We start from the raw sequence: 20,389 nt of genomic DNA on the forward strand, positions 1-20,389 counted from the left end.
TATGCAAGATCAAAATGCAGCTGGCTTCCACTCAGAGCTACTCACTTGCAACAATACACCTCCTAGGCCATTGCTGCTTGAATTTCCACTGACTTTTGTGACATCAATGAGAACTGGAGCTGTTAAGATAATTTCTTTTACCTTTTTGAAGGTGATTTCTTGATTTGGCCCCAGAGCTAAGATGTGTTGGACTTTAACAGTTCATTCAGTGGTTTTGGCACCGTAGATATGTCTTATAGGTATCGGCCAAGGTAATTTACCGTCCCAACTATGTGTCTCAGTACTGGTACATTAATCGGTGCATTCAATTCTCAAATTGCTCTTACTTTCTCAGGGCTAGGATTGATTCCATCTGTGTCTGTCCTAAAAACTTGATTTGGGGGTAGGTGTAAAACGCATTTTTCCTTGTTTAACTTCAGTCCAGACTGACTGATTAGGCTTTGGACTTCATGGAGGGTTTTGTTGTGTTCTTCCATCAAATATCCATATATCAGAATATCGCCCATGAATACTACAACTCCATTTGTGTTAGTAAAAATTCTGCTACCTTTCTTTGGAAATTTTCAGCTGAACTGGTGCTACCAAAAGATAACCTTTGAAAGCAAAATCTCCAAAAGAGCATGATAAATGTAGTCAGTTTGCTAAATTCCTTGAGCCAAAGACAGTGCTAGAATCCGCTCAAGGCATCCAGCTTGGAGAAAACTGTCACTCCTTTCACTTTGGGGAGGAAGTTATCCAGTGTTGGGAGGATATATTTTTTTCACTAACAAATGTTTCATTAAGTCTTTTAAGAGAGACACATTCATATTTTCCCCCTTTTCTTTATAAGTGGTACATTGGGGCATACTATGCTGTTGGTCAAAGATTTTCTCGAATATCCCAACCTGCTCCATTCTCTTTAACTCAATTTCTACTTTATGAAATATTGGGATAGGAATCCAGTGAAGTGTATGTATACTCTATGGTTCAGCGTGGTCTCTTAAGGTGTACTGGATCACCTTTCAAAAGTCCACTATCACCAAATATTCCATTGAGATCTTCCACCTTGCTTGTTAGGCCTATCATGGCTTCCATGCTACAGCTATGAAGGCTGTTGGTCTGTGGTCCTTTGACCACACACACTCTGAACATATAGCTTTTGTCTTTTAAGTTGTTTCTGTGGTGAACTGGCCCATGCAGTTCCCAGGGCTAGTCAGAGCTGTGTCAGGTGACTTCAGCTCTGGGAGGGGTTGAAGATGATTGTAAGTCTCTTCTGAGATTATTATGATTGAGTCAATATTAAAGTCATAATCTTCCCATGAATATTCAGTTTCACTCCAAGAGAGAGATCCCAGAAACAATGGCTGTTGATTGTATCCAATATGAGTCAACTCCCTGACTGCAAACAGCTGCAAAATGTCCATATTTCATGCATGTATTACATCATGTGCCTTTGGCTGGATGTGCGTCATCTCTTGGGCTCTGATTTTTTTCTACACCTTGTGCATGTAGGCTGGAATTTGTCCCTCTTAACCTGGGAGTTCTCTCTCCTTGGGTCAGGGTTTTTTATGATAATGACTTTTTACACTTAAGTGTCTGTTCTATAGCTTCTAAGCTAGTTTCAGGTTTTTACAAGATGCTCCTGCCTTTTGTTCTGTTTGACTAATTCTGACTTTTGCTATCTGAATAGTTATGTCTATGGTTAAATCTCTTCAGTTGTAGCTGCTGTGAAATGTTTTCATCTGCTAACCCAATAACCAGCCTATCTTTGATATTTGCATGTTTTGCATTCCCAGAATCACAGTTTTAAGCTACTGTAAGCAGAGCTCTTATAAAACATTCAGCAGTTTCTCCTGGTTCTTGAATTCTCTAGTGAAAACAAGCTCTTCATAAACCACATTTCTCTGGGGTATAAAGTATGCATCAGACATAGCTAGACCTCTTTCATAGTCATCCTTGTGGCTGTCTTCAGTAAAGTCAAGGAATTTAAAGATACGCTCTGCTTGCTTCCCCATAGCATAAGTTAAAGATGATATATCTCTAGTTTCTTTGTGCAGCTTGGTAGCAATGCAAAATCTTTTTTCCAGTCTGTACATTCTGAAGGTTTGTCAAAGCTCAAGTTCTCTGGGGCATTGAAGAGTAGCCTGTGTGATAGAGCTCTTTCTCTGCCTCGGTGGGTTCCACACTTCTGCTTAGTGGGGGAGGGATAGCTCAGTGGTTTGAGCATTGGCCTGCTAAACCCAGGGTTGTGAGTTCAATCCTTGAGGGGGCCATTTGGGGGATTTAGTTGGGGATTGGTCCTGCTTTGAGCAGGGGGTTGGACTAGATGATCTTCTGAGGTCCCTTCCAACTCTGATTTTCTATGATTAGGGTGACCACATTTCTCAAAGGGAATAACAGGACACTGCATGGGGCTGGCATTGCCGCTCAATTAGGGGTGGAGGGATAGCTCAGTGGTTTGAGCATTGGCCTGCTAAACCCAGGGTTGTGAGTTCAGCAGTCCTTGAGGGGGCCACTTAGGGATCTGGGGCAAAATCAGTACTTGGTCCTGCTAGTGAAGGTAGGGGGCTGGACTCAATGACCTTTCAAGGTCCCTTCCAGTTCTAGGAGATAGGATATCTCCATTAATAATTTTTTTTTTTTTTTTTTTTTTAGTGGCAGGCTAGGGTATTCCGCTCTCCCTCTGAATTTCCCCATGCCCCTAGTCTACACCTTGCCTGAGCAGTGTTCCTCCCGGCCTCCTTGATAGGGGGAGGGGAGCCTCTTAGTCTCTGGTAGCCCCTCCAGGCATGGGAGTGACAGACCAGACACTCAGTTCAGTCTCTCCCCTCTGGCAGGGTCTCTTCCCTCAGACCTCTGGGCCTGGAAGGGCTGTTTGCCCTGTTGGGCAGGGTTTCTCCTGCTCTTTGCCTCTGTACCGGTGGGGTTTCTCTCCTGGTGCTTATCAGTGTCTGCACCATCCAACTCTCCAGTAGCATGCCTTCCTCCCACAGCTCCTATCACGTGTCCCTATCTGGTTGGAGGGGAGGCTCTTAACAGGTTCTGGCAGGCCCCTTGATTGGCCCCAGGTGTCCTATTAACCTGGAGTAACCCCTGTTCAGTTACCAAGGGAGCAGGGATCTGCTTATCCTGGGGCTAATATACCTGACTTCCACCACTCTCCTTTAGCCATCTGGCCTGACCCTGTCAAACATGTTAATGTCACATGTGGAGAATTACATGGTATCAGGAATAAGAACAGGAGTACTTGTGGCACCCTAGAGACTAACAAATTTATTTGAGCATAAGTTTTTGTGGGCTAAAACCCACTTCATTGGATGCATGCAGTGGAAAATACAGTCGGGTGTCAGGAGTAATGGTGTCAGGAGTAAACTAAGAACAGAATGAACAAAGCAACAAAGAATTCCTACATCCCACTGCTAACACCATATCATGCTCCTGTACCAGATATGGACTGGATACAGAGCTTGCTTATACACACCAGATGTGTTCATCATAAGATCCTTTAATGATCTGCCAGGTATGGCGGAGGTTCCTTTAAATAAGGTATTTTGCACACAGTGCCACCTAGGGGGCCTGAACAGTATAATACAGTTTAGTGTTCCATTACACTTGGGAAATAGAAGTAGAAGAGCTACCAAATTCCTTTCAGGTAAGCCCTCATAGTTTGATGTTGGGGTTGAGGGAACCTGGTGAGATACTTTGAGATCCAAAGCTCTGCATTTCTGCAACCTTCCCACTGGCTGTAGGGTTCAGGAAGTGGTTCATTCCAGAGCAAGTCACCACAGTTCCTTTTTGTTGTCCTTGGTGAGAGAGAGAGAATTTTGGAACTCTGTATTCAACTTGGATAATGATCAAGGCAGAATTTCCCTTTCATACAATGGTCAACATGCTCCTCTTTTGCTTCTAATGATTAACATATGAGTGTCAGAAGCCTCACTCCAGTTCCCGAAGCAGGGACACCAGCCGATTGCTAACTATGTTGCAGATTTTTGGTGTGGGAGCATCAAAAGGACAAAGGAGACAGTCCCCTTGCTCTCCATGCCTGTGCCCAATGCAATTACAGGCAAAGTCCTGCTCCACCCCCTGTGGTCCCAGGCTGGAGCATGCTCAATGCAGATGGATTTTTGGTGAATTTAGATGCCGTTCTCTAACAAGCCTCTCCTGAGCAGCTGTGAACTGAGATTTTTCAGAGGCCTTAACATATCTGGGCAAATTTTCACGGGGACAGAAAAACTCACATTCCTGACATTAGGGCCACTCTTCTGCCAAATGTCAAGTCCCTGCTTCAAAGCACAGAGTTTAGATCTTCTCAAGGAAATAGTTGTACAGACTTTTTACCAAGGGTGAAACAATGTATTTTTTCCCAAATCTTGTTCTAGGAGGGACTGAACAACGTTAGCGGAAACATTCCAGAATAATTCAGCCTTAAGCAGAGACCTGGCATTGGTTGTTTCACCCCAAATGGTTAAAGTTTGGCAAAGTTACAAGCAACTGAAATCAGGGTCTTATAACGAGAAATATTGACTTACCTTAATTTTAGGAGGTGCTACCAACTCTACCTATAATGCTGCAGACTCTTTCCCCAGCAGTTAGAGAAAGTAACCTTCAAACAAACATCTCTGCTTTCATAGCCACTATTTTCTGGGGGGTTAACAGGCTGATTCCATTCCTTACAAACCCAGATTAAAAGGATTAAAGGGTATGTAGCCAGTGGGCAGAATCACCAGCTGTGGAAGATGATTAATGCTCTTACCACTAGCAGAGTTTGTGCCTTTCCTCAGGCCGTTCTTTTACCGAGTCATAAACAAAGGATAATAAACAAAAACAAGTTACTCAGAACAGTGGGTCTGAATTTCTAGAGATCTTTTTGGACAGCAGGGAGGGGAAAGGACTCGCCCTGCCACAGGTAACTGTTGCCGAAGCCTCTTTTCCTCTACCTTAATATCCTCACCCACGATCACTTATGTGACAAGCAGGTGTCCATGCACAGGGGTTTGTGGAGTGCCTTTCTTCCTCACCACAGGATCGTGCAATAGCATACCACTCAAAGCATCACTATATTGACATTATCACTGTGCGATGATGTTGCAGCTCATCAGTGATGTGGCATTGTGATGATGTGACAAACTGCAAAATGCTGATGCAGTTGTGATGCTCCCCATGGGTATCCACCTAGCCACTACTTGTTCTTAGCGTGAAACAGTCTTGTCTGTGCCTGTAGTAGTTCCAACTCTCTGAAGTAACAGCCTCTGGGCACACAAGCACTGCCTTTCTGGTCTCTGCAGAATCAACCCTCTTTGTGCAAACTGGTAATAGGCACACACCAACCCCCAAGTCCTCAGAGTGTTCCGTGCAGTGTCCAGCCTTTAACCACTGGACACTCACAGAAATTACCAGGTAAGCTGTCCCCAAAAGGAACAGTGCATACAAAAGCTTGTTTGTTTCAACTGATGTTCAGCTCCAATATAACAACCCAGCACTGAAGTACATGTATTGTAAAAACAGTCATAAGTTTATTATAGAGACAAGTGGATGAGGTAATATCTTTTATTAGACCAACTTGTGCTGGTGAAAGACAAACTTTCAAGCTACATGGAGCTCTTCTTCAGAACAACTTTTGAGCTGTGTGTAGTTCGAAAGCTTGTATCTTTCACCAACAGAAGTTGGTCCAATAAAGTATATCATCTCATCTACCTTGTCTCTCTAATTCCTTGGGGTCAATGCAGCTACACCAGCACTGAAAAAATAATGTTATTATCAAAGGCAAAGCTTAAGAGGGAGGGAATAATGGAAATAGAAATGGTTATATATAAAATAAAATACAAACCTGGATTTACACTTATCAAAGGTTGTCTTTCCTATTTAATAGAGTAGATTTCCCCCCAAGGATTCATTCTTTTGGAGAGCTAACAGGTTTTCATTCAAATCAGGATCCAAGCATTCATGAACACCCCCTCCTTTTTCAAGACATTTTTTCAGTAACTGAAATAACAAAATGTCTCCTTGCATTCTATTTATATTCTTCAAAGTTCATTTTTTCTCCCAGAGAAAGGATAACCCACCGTAGTTTAGTCTCCAGTGTTTTTCTATCCTCTTGCTTACTCCGTATGCAGATTTGGCTTACATTGTATTGGCTTGCAGTGCTTAATTTATATAACTGATAGCAAGACAAATGAAGCAACTTCCTTTGTCTGATTCAAAACCTGTTTGTCAACCCTGCCTTGATTTAGACATTAGAACATATGTTTAGTACATGTATACGACGTCTTCAATATCATCCATACAGACATCACACAATGATTATGAGGATCTGTGTGATACTGGCTTTAATTTAAGATCTCACATGACATTCTTAATAGATAACTATTATGAAAGCAGTGTGCTAGATGCAGTGAGTTTGTCAGGCCTGATAGGACAGTTACAGAACAGTGAATTCTTTGCCAGCTGGTACCAATGGGCCTCTATGTCACAGCAATGTCATCACATTTTGCTGTACGCACCTCAGTACTGTGAGGCATGGTCTTGTCCCAGTGCCCAAAGCCTCAAAAATGGCAACCCTGTTCATAAACCACTTCCTCCTGGAGGAGGAGCATTCTTTGGTTAGCATGAAGGATAGCAAGAAAGTTAACCAGTTTCTATACAGATCTAGAAATAAGTGTCATTCTAAGAAACAAACATGTCATATTCAGACTCAATTATAGCAGTAAGGAAACACAAGAGACAATCCTTCCTAATTGAGGTTGTAGTCTACCTTCACTACATATGTGTATATCCCATTGGCTCTAATAAGTCTTATGTATGTGTATTATGAGTTATGAGCAATAAACCTCTGTGTCTCTTCTCCGCCTTCTCTTGTCTCTCCTATGTATTTGAATGATCTGTCACTTTTATGAAATAGTACAGTATATGCTGTTGATAGACTGTTTACTTTTTGATGGTGAAACTGATTGAAAAACAACAACCTGTTTTTTTCTTTTCTGTATGACTTTTGCTTTTTATAACCTCTGTGCTGCAAATACTAATGATCTTCATGCCACATAGAATTTTAATGTTACTTCCGTAAGGTCCCTACTTAGCTATCACTTTCAAGCAATAAAGATTAAATGTTTTAGTTTGCACTTTGTCAAGTGCTAAGGAATTTATTTTCCCTGAGAATGCTAAGATTGGAACTGAACACAATATTCTAGGAAACATTGCATAAGGAAATTCTGTAATCTCATCATGTTTTTCCTAGATTTACTGTCTTTGTAAGGCTGTGTGCCTTAATATTCCTTTCTGTCTTGTGTGAAAGTTCTTTTTTGTTCATATTTTGGAAAATATTCAGTGAGAAATCAAAATTAATGTTGCTCTTTAAACATCTCTCTGCCCTGTACTTATGAGTTAGAACATGACTGAGATGAAACTAGAGTAGATAAACTTCCAAATGACTAATACATGGAATATGTGCAGCAGGAAATAGCGGATATCATTCAGCATGTGGTTCCCCCATTCCTAGAATTCCTTGTGTTCTTCCATTACCATTTTTATACATCAGTTTAGGATTCCCCTTCCCACACATCTTCACCAAAACAGAATGCTGTGCTACAAGGTATATTGATAGAATGACAGATCATTTTAGCAATTAATTCAGTCAGGAGATATGATTTGCTTCTCTCACCTTCAAGCAGTTACAAATTACAAGATAAATTTTCTTAATGTTTGGTATTTTATTCACCTTGTTATTCTTGTTAGTACTTTGCACACACACAAAAAATCTAAAACACCTCATCTGTTATGTAACACTTTAAGTCTTTTCATACTGTTTGTAACATCTCGTTGCCAACACTCCATCTGTGATTTTAGCTTGCAGATGCACTTTGTGCTTCTGTTATTAACACAGATGCTGAATTCTGTTTAAATATTAAATTTAGCTTCACTCACTAGTGGGGTTTAGTCTACTGAGTGCCTCAAGAACTGCAATGTGTGTTGAGGAAGGGGCAGGAAATATGCTCTTAAGAATGTGCTTCGCACTGGGACCATTCTTGCTCTCAATGAAGTCCTTGCCAAAGCTTTCTGTGGGAGCAGAAGCAGGCTCATTTTGACCTCTCATTGAAAAAAGTAAGAATAGTTTTTGAACAGAAGGCCTGATTCTCTTCTCTTTTAGTGTAACTGCATTCAGTTGGTGGAGTTATTCCTTATTTACAGTGGTATAAGAGAAGAACCAGAAGCATTGTTTATAAGAATGGGCCTGATACATTGGTTTTCTTAATCATAATTACTGGATAGTTAAGTTTAGGGCAGGGGTTCTCAAGCTTTTTCATAGTGTGAACCATATCTCCATAGAGAAGTTGTCTCATGATCCATCTCCCTTCCTGTTTTCGACTGTGGAGCCCACTTAGCCTCCCTTTTGTGATTACATAACTTCTTTATGGCAACTGCTTAAACAGAAAAATGAGTTCAGGAGAGAGTTGTATTTTGATGGGCTTCGAATGAAATTTATAAGCTGGGAGCAAGGAGGAGGAGCCAATACCATGTGACCAGCCAGCTGTCTGCTGGCCACCACCAAGTGCTGTGTGGATCAGTGCACCACAATTGCAAAACTCCTGCTGAGTTCACTTGAGCTAAGATCAGCTCATTAAATGTTGTTTTATACTCTATTTTTTCTCCTCTATCATTTGCAACAGGTGGATATTAATCTTTTATTAGAAGGGTGCTTTGCCATGAGGGCAGTCAGGTGACCTTCCATACCAGCTACCTGGATTCCCTGCTCCTTTGTTTGCAGATGGGTTGGATTTTAACATTTTGAATTCTGTTTTCTGTTATACAATATTAGGAAGATTTTCTTTGGCACCTCACAAATGTATAATAAATGTAGAAATTGTGTTGTACAGTAGCCTGCTTTTCTCTTTCAGCATTCTGTGAAGACGGATGCAGATACGGTGGGACGTGTGTGACCCCTAACAAGTGTGCCTGCCCTTCTGGATTCACAGGGAGTCATTGTGAGAAAGGTAAAACTCTCTTGAAACTGTTCTTTTGTAATAAGAAAAAGATTACTTTCAATGGTCAACTGTTGCTTCCTATTGGGGAGGGATAGCTCAGTGGTTTGAGCATTGGCCTGCTAAACCCAGGGTTGTGAGTTCAATCCTCGAGGGGGCCACTTAGGAATCTGGGGCAAAATCAGTACTTGGTCCTGCTAGTGAAGGCAGGGGGCTGGACTCGATGACCTTTCAAGGTCCCTTCCAGTACTAGGAGATGGGATATCTCCATTTATTTATTTAATTTATTGGTTTAGATTCTGGATGTTGTTCTTTCTTCAGTGAGTGTGTAAATTTTGATTATTTGGTAATTGACTTTCCCTACCTGGAACACACTGTTTCATTTAACACGGGTAATTTTAAAAGATCAAGGCAGTGCCTGCCACTGTTTACAGTGGACTTCGTTAGTGCTTATTGGAAATAAAGCCAGATGAACCAGAATTGCCACACCTGTCATGCCTGGGGTGTCATCTGAAGGTGACCTTCTGATTTTCTCTCAATCTGTTGCACAAATTAGATCTAAATTTGGACTGTTTGCTTGCTTGCTTAAATTGTCATTAAATAATCCCACTGGCAGTTTAACCTGTTGCACTCTTGGGATTTGATTTAAACATGAAGTTACTGAGATCATCATCACTCACAGAAGTGAAAATGTACAAATGTATCTGAGTGATGCAGGTTAGGCTCTTTTCAGCGCCATCCCAAGTCTTTTTCTTTCCAGGCTATTTGGTGTTTACACGTTGTAATATTTACTGCACTTCACTATCATCATCATTCCTCTCAAAATCCATCTCAGGGAGAGACCAATTTGGAAGCATCTGATGCATCTGATGTCTGTGCAGATATTGACTGACTCCAAATGCCAAGAAAGGGCTAGATTGTCCCAGGCCCTTGTGCCAGTCCATGGCTGAGGGAAGGCAGACTAGGCCTTCCACCCCTCCTTTTACATCCCGTTCAAAGGCTACCGACAGTTGCAGTCTCTGCACTCAAGAGGTTTCAGGTATTGTTCCCTCCTACTGGCTTTAGGGGTGCAAACCAAGCCAAGTGTGAGGGAGGGGCAAAAAGAAAGTATGGCAGTGCTTCTGCCGTGCCAGCCAGAACTGTCCAAATTTGCACCCTGCTGAGGGAATGTGCATGCTGGCGGAAAAATCCCTGCGGAACCCGCTGGGGGTGTATGATTCCACATCACACTTCCCAGTATGGTTTTGTGTAATTTGCACAATCTGGTCCCAAATGTTTAGTATGGAAACTAAAGAACCTATCTGCAGAATAAAGATGATAGTACATGTACCTTTCTTGCTAAATAGATGTTTATTATAAGGGAAAAGAGAAGTAGAAAGAAGCAATAATCCAGAGACTGATAAGATGCGTACATTGATTTAGCTAAGTAAATGCTTTAAAATGTGTAAGAGATCAGTTGGGACAGATTCTATGCCCCATTCTGTTCTTTTGGGGCTGCTTAGATGGCACATAGAGAGCAGAGACTGGCATCATCCCCCAACCTGGGGATTCCTTCAATTCCCTGTGGGTTCAGAGGTAGCATAGATGCTCCTACACCACTCTGCCCACAGCTCATGACTCAGGGAATAAATGTGTGTGAGGAGAAGGCCTGGGTGTAGTCGGCTGTGCTCTGCTGGCAGATGGTCTCTTGGGGGCTGTTGTCAGCTGGCCCATATTAGAGCATTCCCAGCTGCTCTGTTCTGCACCTTGGGCCAGAGTTGTTATTGGCTCCTTGACAGCACTCTCCCCTGGGCCCTTTTTTCTGTGCATTCAGCAGAGACCCTGGTTCATTTTGCCTGTTACTAATAAGAAGAAAGGGATGCCAGAGGAAGATGTAAACCTATTTGCTCAGGATACCAAGACAATAGACTTTAGATTTTATTTTCTGTGTGTTTCAGTGTCTTCAGTGCAGCACATTATGTAGTAAATGCTGTGTGTTTGTTCTTCCAGTCTGAAGTGAGGCCAATACTGAAGCAGGCTACATTCTGCTGTTTTGGGTCATAATTGGCTGGGTTTAAAAACAACAAACAAATGGAACCATTTCTTGTATAAAAACTGTCCAGTAATTAGTGTATTGTTATTGTCTGTCTAATATATTGGCCATGCTACTATAATGCAAAATGACTTAAATAATTTCTTGACAATGAGGCTTATCTTTTATCAGTTAGCTTTGACAGTGGATATATTTTATTTTTGATGCATATACTAAAACCAATTTTAGTGGACTGTTAGGAATCCCCATAAAGATGTTCATATTTAGTTGATTCTATTGTGTCTACAGTCCACCAGAGAAGTCTCATTCCTGTAACTTGAATTCTTAATCTAGCTTGCTCAATCAGTTCAAGCACATGAGCTCTCAGCTCTGGGCTGTGGTCATTATTCAGGCTTTACTCATTTGAAACTCCCATTGATTTGGGACTCAATTATAAAGTTAACATTTGTTGACATACTTGTTTGGTACCTGTGTTGATGGAAATACAAAAAGATCAGACGACTTGCATAAGGTTCACATGGAGTCAGCTACTCTGAGTTAGCTCCTTGGGGCATGTCTACACTGCATCTGTGGGCAAACCTCCCAGCCCAGGTTCCACAAACTTGTGCTTCGCAATAGTGCACTAAAAATAGCTATGCAGATGTTTGACTTGGGCTGGAGCTCAGGCTTTGAAGCCGGGTGGAGGGGGGGAGCGGGCTTGAGAGCCCAAATCCCAACCCAAGCCCTAGTGTCAGAGCAATGTCTACACAGCCATTTTTAGAGTGTTAGCACAAGCCCTGCTAACACAAATCTGTGGACCTGGGCTGCAAGGCTCACTTCCAGATAGTGTAGACATGCCCTGGGTTCCTCTACTCTCTGTCCCTTTGTTTCACCAATGAATCTTACAGTTTCCTTCCTGTAGGGGTTCTAGGAGCCTCAGTGAAAAATTTTGATTAAGGACTATAGTCTTGAACTCTTAGATTTTACAAATGTAGGGTTTCTCAGCACTGCTAGAGAGGTCTGAATCCAGCTCTGCTGGAACCTATACTTTTCACCATCGCATCAAATAACAATATAAGAAAAGTCTTAACTATCTCTTGAAAAGAAAATAAGTAGATGAGAGAATGAATGGATGAACAAAATGCAGGTAGGTACAGGACAGGGAGGAGGCAGATCTATAATTCCATATGCTATCACCTTAAGAGTAAAGAGACCAAGTGGAGAAAGAGTGACAGTGGCAATACTCCCATTGTGCAGTGAAAACATGGTTATTACCTTCTACTGAACAATTAGGGATATATTTCAGGAGAGTGGCTACCGTTTTGCAGATACAATCTACACAACTGTGAGCTATGAAAGGGGATCCCTTTGTTGTGGAGATATGTAGGATGTGCCACTGGACTGTGGAATTGGGATCTGTTGCACAAAGCTGACCTAATCATGAGTGAAGTTTATGAATCTGGTATGCAAACTGATTGCAGAATGAAATGGAGCTGTGCATCTGTGAAATCATTGCATATATGTAGTACTAGAGATATGTCTGATTTTCAGATGTGGCCTCCCACATTGAAGGCACAAACAAATGTATGCACATATCAAGTCACTTACATGTCTCGCTAACTGACTCTATGAAAATCAGGATTATGTAGTAATAATTTCACCCAGAAATATGTGTGCCTGAGAAAATTACAAGCTCAAAATTGAAGGCTGCATTGAGACTCTTTTACAAAACAGGCCTCCAGTGCCCACCTGCTTAAGGATCTTTGGAAAAAATAGCAGATTTGGTAAAAGGAGAATTAAAGGGAGCGGGGTTACTTCATTGAGAAGTTCTTCTTTTTCACCACAATTTTTACAGCATGATTTTTGTGTCTCCTCTAAACAAGCCTGTATTTTTCTGCTGCGTGTGATGCTAAAAATAGATACCTCTGTATACTTTAACATGTGGTATCATGCTCTCCATGACTGCTATATTGTCCAAAGAGAATACAGTGGTCGTACGCTACTTTAAATTAAAGCTTAAATCTTTCTGGTGAAATCTTCTACGGAAGCTCATTGTAAACTGATACACATCTGAAACAAAATGACACATATCAATAATGTGTTCTGTTTGCCACACTGTGTTTGAAGATGTCCTTCAATAACACAGCAATCCCATATATGTTATTTGTAAGATGAGTGCTTTCCTCATTGGCTAAACTTGCTCTGACCCAAATTGTCTTTAGCACAGAGAAAAGTGTAAAATGAACTGGCAATTAAAATCCCCATTGAAAAGCAGGTGGCTTTATTTTTTGAATGTGGATAGTCTATAATTTATGACTTTAGGCTGCCCTACTGAAGTGATGATATCAGATTCACTGGGAATTCGGTGATGTTGAAATAGTAGGATTTATGCTGATAATTGCCTCTGGTTAAAAATGAAATTAATACAGGCATTTAAGTCAAATATGCAAATGCATAATGCAGCATGATGTTAAGGAAAATGAACCACTGCTGGTGGCGTTTGCAATCTAGATCCAAATTAAGGAAATATTACAGCCCAACTGTGGGACTACGTGTCCATGTTGCAGTTCAGGTGTACTTGCAGATAGCTGCAGACATAGGTACTGTCAGATAATTTTTTTTCTAATGTTTAATTTTTGTGTTGGACATCCCATTGCTTATATTGTTGTATTAGAAGCATGGATTCCCCCACCCCCACTTTTCTATTCAGCAGTTATTGTCTGAACTGTACCTGTATTTTGAATAGAGATCAAATTTAATGGGGGTTTTTTGGTTTGCTATCAAGGGGGTAGACAAGATGATCCATATGCTGATTATCATTTGTGATCATCGTATGAAACACTTAAAGTCAGATTCTGAGACCTTTGCTCATGTTGAATAGTATCTTACTCCTTGAGTGGTCCCACTGAACTCTAGGTGAGAGAGGATGGCAGAATTTGTGTGTTAGATAGTGTCTTGGCATGCCAACGCATATCTGCTGTAGATGCCTTTTTATTTAATATTTAATGAAAAACAGATGAAATAAAATTATTGTGGATCCTACAAAAAATAGCTGCTATTGTGTACTCTTTCAGTATCTCAGTGGTGGAATGCTGAACTACATTTTTTTAAATGGTACTTAGAAATATAAGGGGATACCAGTCTATTAAGTTAGTGGGTATGTGCCTTCATAGGCCAGGAGAGCCATGAATTTGGCTCCTTAAATATTTCATTCTCATTGAAGAGCAAAGATCTTTACAACAAGCAAACCAACATGAAATGCTTTCAGTATATCAGAAGCAGGAAGCCTGCAAGAAAATGAGTAGGTCTGCTGGACCTCCAGTAAAATAAAGAATAATTAAAGGCATAATAAAAAAGCTAAACAATTTCTTGTATCAGTCTCCACAGCAGAGGATTTTGGGAAGATACCTACTGCAGAGCTACTCTTTTCAGGTAATAAAGATGAAATACTATCGGGAGGAGGTGCTGAAACAAACTGATAAATGAAAGATTAACAACTCACCATGACTGGATGGTAAAGATTCAAGGGCAGCTGAGCTCCTAACAAAAAAAAATGCAGTCTGTCATTACATTCAGCTACTGTACTAGAAGATTGGAGGGTAGCAAATGTTGTGCATTTTTAAAAGGTGCTAGGAATAATCCCAGGAATTACAGACCAGTGAACCTTACATCAGTGTGGATCAACTGATTTGAAATTATATTTTAAAATCGACTTAGAAAATGCCTAAATGATCGTGATGTGAAAGGGTCTAGCTAACATGGCTTCTGCAAAAGAAAATCATGGCTGTCTAATTTATTAGAGTTCAGTGACTGTATCAACAAAGTATTGGATCAGGAGAATCAGTTGGTACAATTTATTTGGTCTTTCAAAAAGCCTTTGAGAAGGTCCCTCACAAAAGGGACCTTGAAGAAAGTTGCCCAAACTCCAAGACCCTTAAGCAAAAGATGGCATATTCACTAGTTTTACTAGTCTCTTTCTAGAGTAAGAGGGATGCCATGTGTTCAGGCTAACACTAAGCTTTACCATGCCAAATGGAGCACTTGGAGGCATTCTCTCTCAGGATGTATCCTGGAACAAATTTGTGCACGACCTTTCCATGCCCATTACTCCACTCTGTAGCGGGGCAGTTACCCCGCTCCTGAAAAACAAGGAGAAAAGGTAGGCTGATTGGGAAGACAGCCACAGCTGGGGCCGCGCCCAGTTAGGCCATAGCTGGCCCTATAAAAGGGCTGTGAGCCAGGAGCTGGGTCAGTCTCTCTCTAGCTTTGGAGAGAGATGGACCTAGCTGCCTGAAGGAGCAAAGGGTACTGTGGACAGAGCAGTTCTGGGGAAGGGGCAGGCTGAGCTGGGGAGCTCAGGCCTGGCGACTTCCCAGGCTGTGGCCTGACAGGAAGGCCTAGAGAGGTACTGGGCTGCAGGGAAAGGCAGCAGGTCCAAACCCCCCTTGCCAGTGATGAGTGGCCATTACACTGCAGTCTGCCCCAGTGAACAGGGGCGGTAGCCACTGAGGCGAGGTGAGCTTAGAGGGTTGGGGGTTCCCCTGGGAGGGGAGACCCAGAGCGTGGGGATACTGCTGGGGCAGAACCCCAGGATAAGGGGCACCAGGGTCCAGGAGGGACACGGGGGCCTGAGGCAGGTGAGCCACTGGCCAGCAGAAGGCGCTCCGAGCTGGAATCAAGCTAATTCCCAGGACAACCAGCAGGAGGCGCCACACCAGTGAGTCTCACTTCGCTACACACTCCTTTATGGGGTGTGCAGCTGCTGTGTTGCTGGTCAGTTATGCTGTCAGGTACATAGGAAATAGGAAGGGATTGATCCCTGTATTTCCCAGAGCATGGGGCTGCTGCACTTCTCTTTGACTCTTTTGCAGGCATGTGTCAAGGTTTGTAAAGCACCCTGTGTCCTCCTCCTTCCACTTTTCCTCAGCTTCACAGCTGTGCAAGGGCCAAGTATAATCTGGCCATTTAGTGCTTAAGGGCTAAATTATGCCGCCCCAGTTTGGATGTGCTAACTGTGTTAGAGGGCATGCCCAGACACGGGGCAGCCATAACGTGGCTGGAAGATTGGAAAGCATGGCGGTGGGGCTGCTAGCATTCACGGACAAAATGAAGTTGTCTGTGTTTGGAAATGATAGAACCATGCTGCTCCCTTCCAAACACTGTCATGTTCATGCCATGAGGAACCTAGGCTACACCAGTTGAACAGGTAAACAACCAGTGGGGCCCCTTGACAATCGAGACAAAAAAGGAGCACTTAAAGACAATAAAGTCATTGTGGAGAAACTAATTCTTTGCTTCAGTCTTCACAACTGAGGATGTTGGGGAGATTACCAAACCTGAGCCGGCTTTTGTAGGTGACAAATCTGAGGAATTGTCACAGATTGAGGTGTCACTAGAGGAGGTTTTGGAATTAATTGATAAACTTAACAGTAACAAGTCACCGGGACCAGATGGCATTCACCCAAGAGTTCTGAAAGAACTCAAATGTGAAATTGTGGAACTACTAACTATGGTTTGTAACCTGTCCTTTAAATCGGCTTCTGTACCCAATGACTGGAAGATAGCTAATGTAACGCCAATATTTTAAAAAAAGGCTCTAGAGGTGATCCCAGCAATTACAGACCAGTAAGTCTAACATCAGTAGTGGGCAAATTAGTTGAAACAATAGTAAAGAATAAAATTGTCAGACACATAGAAGAACATAACTTGTTGGGCAAAAGTCAACATGGTTTCTGTAAAGGGAAATCACGTCTTACTAATCTATTAGAGTTCTTTAAAGGGGTCAAAAACATGTGGACAAGGGGGATCCAGTGGATATAGTGTACTTAGATTTCCAAAAAGCCTTTGACAAGGTCCCTCACCAAAGGCTCTTACGTAAAGTAAGTTGTCATGGGATAAGAGGGAAGATCCTTTCATGGATTGAGAACTGGTTAAAATACTGGGAACAAAGGGTAGGAATAAATGGTAAATTTTCAGAATAGAGAGTGGTAACTATTGGTGTTTCCCCAGGGTCTGTCCTAGGACCAGTCCTATTCAACTTATTCGGAAATGATCTTGAGAAAGGGGTAAACAGTGAGGTGGAAAAGTTTTCAGATGATACTAAACTGCTCAAGATAGTCAAGATCAAAGCAGACTGTGAAGAAACTTAAAAAAAATCTCACAAAACTAAGTGATTGGGCAACAAAATGGCAAATGAAATTTAATGTGGATAAATGTAAAGTAATGCACATTGGAAAAAATAACCCCAACTATACATACAATATGATGGGGGCTCATTTAGCTACAACTAATCAGGAAAGAGATCTTGGAGTCGTCATGGATAGTTCTCTGAAGACGTCCACGCAGTGTGCAGCGGCTGTCAAAAAAGCAAACAGGATGTTAGGAATAATTAAAAAAAGGAATAGAGAAGAAGATGGAGAATATCTTATTGCCCTTATATAAATTCATGGTACGCCCACATCTTGAATACTGCATACAGATGTGGTCTCCTCATCTCAAAAAAGATATACTGGCATTAGAAAAAGTTCAGAAAAGAGCAACTAAAATGATTAGGGGTTTGGAATGGGTCCCATATGAGGAGAGATTTAAAGAGGCTAGGACTTTTCAGCTTGGAAAAGGGGAGACTAAGGGGGGATATGATAGAGGTATATAAAATCATGAGTGGTGTGGAGAAAGTGAATAAGGAAAAGTTATTTACTTGTTCCCATAATATAAGAACTAGGGGCCACTAAATGAAATTAATGGGCAGCAGGTTTAAAACAAATAAAAGGAAGTTCTTCACACAGCGCACAGTCAACCTGTGGAACTCCTTGCCTGAGGAGGTTGTGAAGGCTAGGACTATAACAGTGTTTAAAAGAGAACCTCCATGAATTTATCTAGTTAAGTCCATTAATGGCTATTAGCCAGGATGGGTAAGGAATGGTGTCCCTAGCCTCTCTTTGTCAGAGGGTGGAGATGGATGGCAGGAGAGAGATCACTTGATCATTACCTGTTAGGTTCACTCCATCTGGGGCACCTGGCATTGGCCACTGTCGGTAGGCAGGATACTGGGCTGGATGGACCTTTGGTCTGACCCAGTATGGCCGTTCTTATGTAGGTATAGCCGTATGGAACCCCTCTCTGCACTACCCGTAGTGCTCAGAAATCATTGGTATCATCATAGGCACTTCTAGGTGTAATTTGTTTATTGACCGATAAATTATAGTCATGGAAAATATCAAAAGCATTTTTGCAAAGGAGCCGTGTGTTTAGAAAGAGAGAGTTGGAAAAACAAATAGCGAAAAGTCTGAAATCAAATCAAAACCCTTTATTCCTCTAAATGTTCTTATAGCACCTAACCCAAGAAATCAGGTTGTGTGCAGTAAACTTGGTTGGGGTAGACTTCCTGCTACAGGCTTTCCCTGCATGTATTCCCTTCTCAGAGGTTCTCAGTCACTGGATCTGCTGAGTTATCCTGTTCACCCTAACCCACCACAACCCATTCCAAGGCTCCCCAGCATGGCTACTTCTTCCATAGTCCCTCTGTACAGTTTCACTTTGGGTCTTAAGGAGAACATCAGATATCAGACTTTTCAAGTTGCTAAATTAGATGTTCCTTTTCAAAGGGTGACTATATTGGTGAATGTATTTTAAGGGGCCCAATCACTAACTGAACATACCAGAGAAACATACAGTGCTGCAAGGCACTTGACAAATACTATCTAATTGGAGCAAATGCATATGTAATTAGGATTTTACAAGAGATATCTATCTATGAAGCTTTCTTGTAATGGTGTTCAAAGTGCAGGAAAGGCTTTTGCTACATTGCTCACTATCTCTAACACCATGATGAATCAAGCTGTAAGATCTGTGCGTTCACTGTACTTAGGTTTAAAAAATCACCTGCATCAGGCTCAGTGGACTAATGCAAACATTGTGCATCCTATGGTAATTTCTGCTTGTTATTTAGCCAGTCCCATATCTAGTCCCAATATCTAGTCCCATATCTTTCTTTGGACATTGCTGCTTTTTGCCTGGGTTCTGCATGAGAGGCTGGTGTGTGAGGAAGCAGACAAGTAGCTTAGCAGCAACAAAACTCACTTGCTGAGGCTGAGTGGGGTAACACAGGGACTCTCGGGTCTGGATTCCCCCCAAGCAGGATATCACAGGGAGGCACAGCCCTTCTGAGAGGCGAGGAAGCAATTGATGGATTGCATCAAAAAAGATGGTAAACAGGTGGACTTTAGTGCCTCCTTGAACAGATGAAGAAGATGGATGCTTGAACGGTGACCTGACACCAGATGGTGGGATAAGTGAAAGAAGAGGAAGAAGGCAAATTCTTTATATTCAGTATTAGACCAATGCATTTATGTAGAGGAAATATATAATCAGAAATGTTGGTAACAGAAAAACAGGCAAACCCCCTTCACACTTTCTAAAACTTTTTATGTATAATATGAAACCATTTTTGTTGGCATGAACCTATTTGGTACGCCTGTTCTGCTGCTGTATGTATAAGGTTCATCCTACTGCTCCTATAGTTCCAGTGGAGTCTTACTGGATAACTACAGCATTGCAAGTGTGGTGGATTGCCAACTATGCAGAGTCAATAGGCTCATGTTCATTAGACGTAGAAAAGAACTATGAATCCGTCTCCCCACAAGTGTAAGATATAGGATCTGATTCAGATTGAGCCCATTGAAGTCAATGAGAATCTTTGCATTGATTTCAGTGGGTTTTGGATCAAGCCCATAATCTCCAGAGAGAGAGGAAATAACAGATATTTAAGCTGATACTACGTTTGATATTGGACAACTAACAAGCATAAAAACAGTCGTGGTCTTCATGTTATCTTAGCCAGTTGCCTTGTGTTTGATATAGCTTAAATGTAACAAAAATTACTTTACCTCAAGGCAGTAAGCATCAAAGATATTTCAAACTTCTTATAATGTTCAGATGAAAATCTGTCCAACCCTTAAGCTTTGCTGGAATAAAGAACTCCCTAAGTACAGCAATCATTTCTCCCTTTGAAAAGGAGCATCTAATTTAGCAACTTGAGCAGTCTGATATCTGGTATTCTTTACTATTTAAGCAGCGTAACATCTGACTTAGTAGATATTTCATTCTGAAAGGACTAAGTGGATCACACGTTTCAGAGTCAAACATAAACGATGGGCTTTTTATGTGAAAGAGTGAAATCTCCTTTCTTATTTGAACTTCCTGATGAGCCATTTTCTGTACGCTAGCAGCCTCGTGTTTTGCACTTTGGAAATGATACTCATCCATCTTTCGAATGAAGCATAAAACAAAAGACCTAAATGCTTGTGGTCATTAAAGATCCAGTGGAACCTGGATCCAATTCCAGCTTGGGTAATTACATTTTACGTTCCTTAGTGGTTTCAGTCAGTTTCTCACTTGCCCTTCTGAAATTGTTGTGTTGTGT

General features: G+C 41.6%; 1 protein-coding gene across 3 annotated transcripts in view; it reads left to right on the forward strand.

Annotated features, from left to right (window-relative positions):
- Positions 1–20,389, forward strand: part of NELL1 (neural EGFL like 1) — a 445,942-nt gene that overhangs the window by 323,025 nt on the left and 102,528 nt on the right. For all 3 annotated transcript variants that reach the window (XM_065402716.1, XM_065402717.1, XM_065402718.1), the window contains one exon: positions 8,874–8,969. In XM_065402716.1, coding sequence (XP_065258788.1) covers positions 8,874–8,969 — 96 coding nt within the window. The remainder of the gene's footprint in view (positions 1–8,873; positions 8,970–20,389) is intronic.

Source organism: Emys orbicularis, chromosome 4 (genome assembly GCF_028017835.1).
Source record: "Emys orbicularis isolate rEmyOrb1 chromosome 4, rEmyOrb1.hap1, whole genome shotgun sequence".
NCBI lineage: Eukaryota > Metazoa > Chordata > Testudines > Emydidae > Emys > Emys orbicularis.